Source organism: Enoplosus armatus, chromosome 4 (genome assembly GCF_043641665.1).
Source record: "Enoplosus armatus isolate fEnoArm2 chromosome 4, fEnoArm2.hap1, whole genome shotgun sequence".
NCBI classification, from domain to species: Eukaryota; Metazoa; Chordata; class Actinopteri; order Centrarchiformes; family Enoplosidae; genus Enoplosus; species Enoplosus armatus.
The window spans coordinates 17,441,796-17,451,415 of NC_092183.1; the positions used below are offsets into that span (position 1 = coordinate 17,441,796).

At 41.6% G+C, this 9,620-nt stretch overlaps 1 protein-coding gene across 2 annotated transcripts; it reads left to right on the forward strand.

The window, feature by feature from the left end:
• The first annotated feature begins 1,666 nt into the window (after positions 1-1,666).
• arrdc3a (arrestin domain containing 3a) lies at positions 1,667-9,397 on the forward strand. 2 transcript variants are annotated; one of them, XM_070904182.1, is made up of 8 exons: positions 1,667-2,075; positions 4,069-4,150; positions 4,258-4,405; positions 4,689-4,791; positions 4,980-5,236; positions 5,860-6,016; positions 6,112-6,254; positions 6,377-9,397. In XM_070904182.1, the coding sequence occupies exons 1-8, from the start codon at positions 1,796-1,798 to the stop codon at positions 6,443-6,445; spliced, it is 1,239 nt and encodes a 412-aa protein (XP_070760283.1). In that variant the 5' UTR covers positions 1,667-1,795; the 3' UTR covers positions 6,446-9,397. The 2 variants fall into 2 exon arrangements, with proteins under 2 accessions (XP_070760283.1, XP_070760284.1); XM_070904183.1 differs by having other exon boundaries at positions 4,090-4,150.
• The last annotated feature ends 223 nt before the right edge of the window (positions 9,398-9,620 follow it).

Genomic DNA, 9,620 nt, shown 5'->3' on the forward strand with positions numbered 1-9,620 from the left:
TGCTCCTCTGTGACTGCAAGTGATGGTTACTTCCGCGTCTGAGGGACTTGATATTAACATCCCGGTTAAGCTTTCAAAATAAGAGTTTTCTTATACAATTAAAATTGAAGGAGTCAGCTGTCCGAATTGAATATCGTTTTCTTTTAAATATAACTATTTAACACACATTATCACTGACACCAATCACGACACAAATTAATAATGGTTAGTAGGGGGTTACATCCGATTTTAACATGTAATGACAAAGTATTAACTCTAGAGGGCAGCATTCATCTTTTAACAAAACATCTATGTTGGCACCGTCACGATCTCAACTGTGAGAAACCAAATATTTAGTTAGGCTAATAATTGATGAAACCAAATAGTACCTCGTATGACTGGTGTGATGTGAACAGTGAATTGATGTACTTTTTAAAATTAGACGAGGTAGCATGAAATATGATTAATCGTTATTTGGTTTTAAACTGTTTTAATTATTGGGTTTTTAATTAAACGCCATCCAATTTTAATCCGATGTCATCCAATAGCGCCGATGTTTGCCACGGATCTTGCAAGCTTGGACCGCCACAGACCCAGATATTATTCTCCCTCTTCCTGTAACTCTCATTGTGGGCAAATTGTATTGCTGAATTGATGTGGCACCTTGTAAATAATCCCAATGAAATAGAATTGAAAGGGTTGTTTTGCAGTCATGAATTGTTTGTTGAAGGCAATGTACTGTACATGAGTGCTGTTCAACAGGTGATACTGCAGATCATTGTAGAAGCTTATGTGGCCACCAGGTAGCGTTTTGAGCCTCAGAGTTGTTTTTCTGTAAACCGTGACCCCCCCCCCCCCCCCCCCCCCATATGTGCACGGATCTTTTTAATCTAAACACAGAAACAACATATGTGATGGATGGATATCTAGGATGCTTTTTCTAGAAGTCTGCTCACCCTTTTCCCCTTTGAATCGTAGGCAAACATAGTATCCAGCAATTCTACATGGTCCGTGCTGCAGGCATGATGAAAGATTCAGCTATTATTTTCTGTTGATTGCACATGGATGGAGAGGTTGTAGTGAGCCTGGACATATGTGTATCTATTATATCACAGATAAATGTGCAGACACTTAAGCTGTATGCCTAGACATAAGGCTGGGAACTGTAGGCTCAGATATTCTGAGTTGATGTACTGTTGATATGAATATTATAACGAGTGTTTTCATTTGTTTCTAGTTAGTCAGCAAACATATTCCTTATATCCATCTCTAAATTAAAAAAGTCTGGAAACAAGTTGGGATGAGACTTTTTGGGGTAGATGTATTCATGTATTTTAAATACATGTAATATATAACAGATTACCTGTTAAGGTTCACCTTTAAAACTACTGTGGTGAACATTTCTTTGTGCAGTCTTTCAGCTGTTTGACCAAACTTGTCATCTGGCTTAGTAGTGCCACTTCCCTCTCTGCCTTGTTCCAGAAGACGGAAGGAGGGGGCAGCGAAGCCCTGCACATGCGCTGAAGGTTGTTTTTCACACAGCCTGTCGCTTAAAGTGAGCTGAGCTACGGGGGTTTCCTTGTCTTTGACTGGAGACCATCTAGCAGAGAGGCGGATGATAACAGCATCCTTTGCTGTTATTCAGCCATCGCACATCTCAATGAACTGCTCGCAAAGAAGCCACTGATCGTGCCTACTGCTTTTTGCAGGGCAGATACTGATCAGTGTCTAAAAACTGCATCCAATTTTCTTATGAGATTATTTTTTCATAGACTCTTTTTTATTTCAAGGTCTCTGTAGCCTATCTCTTTCCACCATGGTGCTAGGAAAGGTAAAGAGCTTCACAGTAAGCTACGACTGTCTCAATGACAGTAATGTTCCCGTTTTCTCCAGCGGGGACTGTGTCTCAGGGAGGGTGATCATCGAAGTCACGGGAGAAATCCGTGTGAAATCTCTCAAAATCCACGCAAAAGGATTTGCAAAAGTTCGTTGGACTGAATCGAGAAATGCTGGATCCAACACTGCCTACACGCAAAACTACACCGAAGAAGTGGAATATCTAAATCACAAAGATATTTTAATTGGGCACGAGAGAGGTAAGAGAGTGTGATTTTATTTTTTTTATTTTTTTTAGCGAAAGTTTTAGAGAAACTGACTGGGAGATGCTCTTTGTGCTGGTTGAGGATCAGGTTCACTGGATGATGCTGTTATCTTGAATGTCAGAAACAGTGATAATAACACAATATACCCAGAGAAACTGATAACTTTTCATATCATGGCCTCTTTCTGTTGTGGTGTTGGTAGAAATATGGTTCTTGACATTGGCCACATACAGCTCCATCATTACTTGTTTGTGTCAAGGTGTCAGGATAGATGACAGCAGCTCAGGCAACTGTGCTTTCATAGTATTTCAAGTATAAAATGAGGACTATACCCATTTTTTAGACTCATGGCGATAGAGTAATAACATGCTGTGATGTATGTGCAGCTTTGTTAGATATTTTCAATGCAGAAATGCATCATATTGGGTGTTTCTTTGTAGCTTTTCTCAAGTTTCCACCCATTGTTCAAAGCGGTTCAATCCTGTTCAGAAAACTGGACCGGGAGGGGGCGGAGCAGAGCGCCCTCGACCGTGTGTCATTGGCTGAGGTGCTCATGTGTGGCCAATGACGTCACGCTCTTGCAGAGAGTGACAGAAAATTCTGCAACTTTTTCATGAAGAAAACACCTGCAAAACAGAGAGTAGATGGAAGTACCTGTGGTTTGTTTTAAAATGAATTAAAAGCTGCGACAGAGCTGCAAAGCCGATACTTTGTTTCACCGAGTATATCCCTAATCTGCACATACGTGTTTTTCTGGAATATAATATGACGTTAAATTGGGCTTTATTGTAAGCAGCTTTGTGCTTGAGACATAGGCCTATGTCCCAACACAAATGGTGTCACTTCATCCACAGAATTGTTGCTGTTTTTTTTTTACAGTAAAAAGCACCCATTGTGAGCGTCTGTATTTGCATAAGACTGCATTTTTAACGGTTTGGGTTTAGCTTGGTGTTTTTGGTCCATTTGTAAGATCTTCTACTCTTATCATTGAATGGACAGTCGTTTCTGATCCACTCTAAACTGGGTTTGGCGAGCTGTCATTCTCATAGGCGTATAGTCATTTTAAGGCAAATTGTTCACTATTAGCAGGGTTTAGGTTTAAATTAAAGGGATGTATAATCCTCCGTCGTTCACCAAGAATGATACTTCGACCAAAACTAGATTTAAGGTCGCTGTGAGGTATTTCCTGTGATGCTGAAGTGGATAAAACGGTGGAAAACTGCGGTGGTTGGTGGTCGGAACAGGGTTGTAGTAGTGACTGCGGTGTCGCACAGTGAATGCGTAATGAGAGCAGAGCGGCTGTGGGAGGCTGCTCACACCGGTTTAGGCCGGTCTCCTCCTGCTGGAGTCTGCCGTTTGACTGACAGCTCCGCACTTGTTTACCACACGGCTGCTGCTGCTGCTAGGGGGAGGGAGTGCTGAGCTGGCAGAAGCACACCCGGCCTGTCGACCCAACTCTTCTTGATGTTTTAAATGCAAACATCATTAAAAAAAAAAAAAAAATCATTTACAACATCTTACGAGTAGTTTGACGATGCGACAGTGTCCTCTCCTCCATCTTTTATTTTATTTTATTACAGAGATGAATAGAAAACAAACCAGTCCTTGTTAGTGAGACAGATTTATCTTCCGATTAGGATTTTATTGTTGCCCCACATAGCCCAGTTTTCCCCACCATAGCCGCTGTATTACCATCATACATGCCACAATGGGATCTCTGGTGTCCTTTGTTCATAGCACAAGCTTGCACGCTCAGTTTCTGGCCCCTGAAACAATCAACTTCTTTGGTGTCCTCTAAATACTGGTCTGCTGCTTATCTCTCAATACATTTTTTTTTTTTACAGACAGATATGATAGTAAAATCCCTTTTATTCTCTTTTGTCTCCCCCACCCTGTGTTTTTGGTATGACTTTCAGATGCCTTCGTAGAACATTTTACCCAGGTATGGTATACATGTGTTTGGAATATTATCCTCCTTGTTTTTCAGACGATGACAACTCTGAGGAAGGACTCACCACTATTCATTCAGGAAGACATGAGTATGCATTCAGCCTCGAGCTTCCACAGACGTAAGTGTCTTTATACTACACTTGAGTCAGAGATTAGCTGTAGCCAATTTGAGCTTTTGACAGTTAATACAACCCTTTTCTTTTTCCTCCCTCCTTCCTTCCTGTAGACCTCTGGCTACCTCTTTTGAAGGGAAGCATGGCAGTGTGCGCTATTGGGTAAAGGCAGAACTCCACAGGCCATGGCTCCTGCCCATGAAGACCAAGAAGGAATTTACAGTCTTTGAGCACATTGACATCAACACTCCATTATTGCTGGTAAGTTCTTTTGAAGCAGCCCTAAGTTTTGAATATGTCTTTTAAATGGCTAAGACATTGCACAAAGGGAATGAGACTTTGATGAGACTCAGTCTAAACATCATTTTCCTAATTATGGGGCAACTTTGGAAAGAAGGTGACATTTTAATCTCTTGTTGCCGGACAGGAACAGAGTAGCCCGTATGTTATTATTAACTCTTTTTTTCCCCATTTTTTGTGGTGGGGAATATGAAGAAACATTCACTATATATGTGCTAATGCATCTATTTTCTTTCTTCTTCAGTCACCACAGGCCGGCACAAAAGACAAGACACTTTGCTGTTGGTTCTGCACCTCAGGTCCTATTTCCTTAAGTGCCAAAATTGAAAGGAAGGGATACACCCCAGGTGAGAATAAGTTAATGATTAATAATGCTACTGATAATTTTGTTAGTCATTTATTAACCAGATAAGTTAATGGAAGTATCATACTCACATTGATTAGTCATTACACACAGGATAAAAAGATGATTAGCTTTTACAGAAATGTAGAGAAACATCAGTTAACCTCTCCTCTACCCTCTCTAACTCTGTAGGAGAGTCGATCCAGATCTTTGCCGAGATTGAGAACTGCTCATCCCGCATGGTGGTGCCAAAGGCGGCCATCTACCAGACCCAGACCTTCTATGCCAAAGGGAAGATGAAGGAGGTCAAGCAGCTGGTGGCTAACCTGCGGGGAGAGTCTCTGTCCTCGGGCAAAACGGAGACCTGGAGTGGCAAAATGCTGAAGATCCCACCCGTCTCACCCTCCATCCTAGACTGCAGCATTATCAGAGTGGAATATTCCCTCATGGTGAGACAGTCTTACTGTATCAGAGCCACTCTTGCACCCATTTCGAAACATTTAGCATAACTGCCCATTCTTTTTGTTTGCCACTCTAGCCAGAGATCATTGGCATAGTTACATAGGTGTTCCTGCCTTCATTTTAGTCTCCTCTTGTCCTTATTATCACCATTACTCAGCACAGAATCAATATTTCCTCGTAAGCCAATAACTCTTCTGGTAAAGGACCTCGCTGACTCAGCTCACAGTGCCAAATCTGGATCTTGGATTGCACCAGGTGTTCTCTCCACATGCTGCTAAGAGCATTAGCCCAGAATATCTTTGGTAACACCTGCCTTGAGGGTGCTTATAACCTCTTTACCTTGCGAACAGACAGGCGTCAGGCGAGGGCTCTACCTTGCCCAAGTAACCAACCTCAAAAGACATTGACCCACATATTGTTGAGCGGTTGCACAGCCCATTTAGCCCAGACTAGCATGGTTTTATCTTGTAGGGGATTACATAGGTGTTTCATTTCACGCTGAATGCTCAGCTCCAAATCCCTTTTATTTATTTCAATGCAGCGCATTTATTATACCTCAGAATGACTTGCCTATTCTCACCTGCTGTGATGTCCTCATGTCTGTGCACAGGTATACGTGGACATACCTGGGGCGATAAACCTGTCCCTGAACCTGCCCCTGGTCATCGGAACCATCCCTCTCCACCCCTTCGGCTCCCGTACCTCCAGTGTCAGCAGCCAGTGCAGCATGAGCTGGCTGGGCATGGGTCTGCCTGAGAGGCCTGAAGGTAGTTTGGGTCTCATGGTCATGATTCAGATTTATAACTCTATTCTGAGTATAATTCCCTAGAATGCTAACATGTGGCTTGCTCTTCCTCTGCAGCTCCTCCAAGCTATGCAGAAATTGTGACAGAAGAGCAGAGGCAGAGCAGTCTGGACGTCCCAGCAGCCCGTGAGGAGCTGGACGGGCCTCTCTTCGCCTACATTCACGAGTTCCGCTTCCAGCCTCCCCCTCTGTACTCTGAGGTAAGCACCAAATAACATAGAGCAAAGCATTTGTCCATTTATTTTTATTTTACGGACTGAATTAAATCAGCTCTGTGTTTCAATAAATAAACCCTATTTTTCTGTTTTCTTCTCCACTCCAGATCGATCCTAACCCACATCATGCCAGCCGTACAGAAGAGCGCAGGCTCAACGCCTGTCCATCACGCTGAAGGGTATTCCTGAAATTCCCTCTGGGAGCTCAAAAAACCCCTTTGCAAGGCTCAGCTTTGTTTATTTTTCTCCAACAACAACGTTCACACAACGCTGTTGACGTCAAGAGAAAAACAAAGTATCCAACCAACCAACAAAGACTTGGACAAAAACCCACAGTTGAGTTGGGTTGGACAAATCTGTTCCTGCCTTCCCTCAGCGAGAGAAACAGGAGTCACTAGTTTGGGGTATCACTTCCTTCCTGTGTCGGCCTGCTGAGGGTGGGATATGTACAGATGAACACATATTCAGTCTGTATGAAAATCCCCACTTGTAGCGAGAGCCCTGGTGATACTATTGACAATGACGAGGAAAAATCAGCAAGGCTCTTCCTGCCACGCTCCTCTTTAATCCTTGATTCTTCTGTACTCATGGCACATAAGGACATGGCTCCTCACACAAAGGGCAGGACTAATCATGTCCAGACTTCAGCAGAATCACTTAAAGAAAACGGGACGAAGAGAGAAAAATAACAACGACATTGTCTAACCACCGTAGTCTGTATGAATGAAAGTATTCAGCAGTCAACAACAGAGCAAAGACTAGGTCCTCCTGCCTCATTTGGGATTTTGTTTTGCACATTTTATTCTTTACTTGAGTTGTGTGGCTCTGTTTAATGAGAATTGAAAAAAAAAATCACTAATAGTTTGGTTTCAGCCTTGTAGTGCGCCAGACTAAGAATATGAGACTGCAGGCTTAACTTTTAAGACTTTCATCTGCATAACTTTGAGCAACATTTGATTTTTGGAGAAAAAAAAAGACTGAAAAGGACAAGAACAATGCACTGAATTTGTTTAAGCTGTTTTAAGAATTTTCTTTTTCCTCCTAATGACATTTCCTCAGTGACTTATAACAACTAGACTGGACATTTACAATAACTGCAGCACACTATCTCCATCTTGGAAGCTCTTTAAGACGTTGCCTCCTCAGCTTGGATCCAAGTGTGGCTTCCCTCCTCTTTTAGTCTAGTTCTGTTATTCTGTTTTTGTATTTAGCTCCAATCATAGAATCGCTTTTAGCCTTTTTTGTGTTGAGGTTGCTCTGGATTTGGACTAGGAGGGTTGCAGACCTGCTTTTGCCACTCAAATTGTAGCTGAAGAGAAAAGTGTGAGTCTGTGTGAGTCTGTGCGTGTGTGTGTGTGTACGTGTGAAACAGAGAGGGTGGTACATTGTGGAGGGACTCGCCTCACCCTAATTGCCTGCAGCCCCTCTACTCCTAATCTCAGGGCAAACTAGGCTTGCGTAACTGCCCAAAAAGCACTGTCTCAGGTGGTCTTCTCACTTGCCAAACGGTTGGGAAAAAAAGAGAAAAAATGTTATAGGTTTTCTTTTAAATTGCACTGTTAAAAATAATGAAGCGGTTTTTTTTAACTACCAAAACGAGAGATAGACCTGCAGAGAAGCAAGGCAGCTTTCTGAGATGAATCACATTCCCTTTTTGTCCTGCTGCACTTCCCCAGTTCATCCAACCAACAGTTAGATTTTACCAGACCAGTGAAGCCAGAATGCTAGCTATAAAAAAAAAAGAAGGAAAGACACTGCTTCTGCGTTAAAAGGAGCAAACCCAGCACAAATGAAAAGCTGGGGACGTTGCTAAACCTCTGTTGAGACTGTTCAGAACAAGTAGTAGTAGGTTGACATGAGTAATACATTGGTTTTCTAACTCATTCAACACAAAAGACCAGCTGCAACAGAGGCTTGACATAGTCAGGAAAAAAGGAAAGCAGCACTTTTTTTGATAAGAAAAAAAAAAGCATTCAATGGTGAAGGTCTGGAGGAAAAACCATTTGGTACTAACCGTGTTATACTAGAGGATTTTTCAGTAAAGCAGTGTTGTGTAGGACGTTAATGCATTATTTAATTTTTTTTTAAGATTAGTGACTTTCTTTAAAGTTTACATTTTAAACGTAGCTGACACCAGTTTGTGTGTGTGTGTGTGTGTGTGTGTGTGTGTGCACGCTCTTATCGAAATCCAGCTGACAACTAAATACACAGCTTCTGACAGTAATCGACAAACTGCGGATTATTAAAGTGATCTTATCTTAGTGGCCTTGACACAGAAAAGACCTGATCATGATTCTTCATTTTTCAGTGTCTATGTTCTCCTTTTTTTGTTATGTTTGTACACATCTGTATGTTTTCGACCTTTCCATGTTTATTCAAAAGGACAAAAAGGGAAGAGGGGGGAAAAAAGTCCTTTTAGAAGCAAATGTTTTAAAAAATGATGTCCTGGACAGGCCTCTCAAGTGTGTTTATATTTCTGAAGCTGATGAGGGTTTTTTTTTTCTCCCATGTATTTCTGGGCATTGATATAGTTTGCTTCCTAGTTTAACAAGCAACCTTTCTGAGTTAGTTTCCCTGACCTCTGTGATCCCCTCAGGCTTGGGGGTGGCAGCTGTTGATCAGCCCCCCCCCCCCCCCCCCCTGAGAAACATTTAGGTAACACGGGATAGCAGACAGACTGCTTCTTCGATGGTAAACTCATGTTCTCTCCTGTTTTATATTCGTTTGCAGTTCTTCGTTTGGATTTTATCTTAGGGAAACTGAAGCAAGCTGCACGGTAATGAATAAGCTTACATATTTGTTTCAGGTTGGTCAATTCCATAGTCCATTTGCTTGGGCCTCAGAGTAGTCCAGTGTCAAAACTAAGCTAAACTCCTGACCTAATAAAGGCAGGAGCTGAAATGTTCAGAGGTAAAGAACCTGGGAGACAGGATCTGAAACATTTTAGAAACAAAGTGCAATATCACTCACTGAATTTTCTTCATTCTCCATTTGTATGTTTGTTTTTATCTTTTTTTTTTGTCTGTTAATCATGACGATGTATAGATATTCTATGAATATACTATGTTCTGAATGATCTAACTTTTTTGTCTAGTTCTTCCTTTTGATTTGAATAAACGTTTTGTTCTAAATTACAAAGGACTGTGATGTGAATTATTGTGCAAGATTGAACACAAGTGTGCCATACACACTACAAGCTTTCATGTATTAGTAAATGTACTTGAATTAGTGAAGATAAAAGTACGTATTTATAACGTTCCCCTTTGTTTTTTCTGAGCACCAAATTTTTGAAAGAATTACAACAAAACATCCTCTCAACTGAAGAGCAAACAGAATTAAACTGAAGCTGCA

What these genes read in the sequence shown, in the direction of transcription:
- arrdc3a (XM_070904182.1), top strand. Translation starts at nt 1,796, where the DNA reads ATGGTGCTAGGAAAGGTAAAGAGCTTCACAGTAAGCTACGACTGTCTC. An exon ending in TCAACACTCCATTATTGCTG is followed by an intron (nt 4,406 to 4,688) that starts GTAAGTTCTTTT and finishes TTTCTTCTTCAG; the next exon opens with TCACCACAGGCCGGCACAAA. An exon ending in CTCCCCCTCTGTACTCTGAG is followed by an intron (nt 6,255 to 6,376) that starts GTAAGCACCAAA and finishes TCTCCACTCCAG; the next exon opens with ATCGATCCTAACCCACATCA.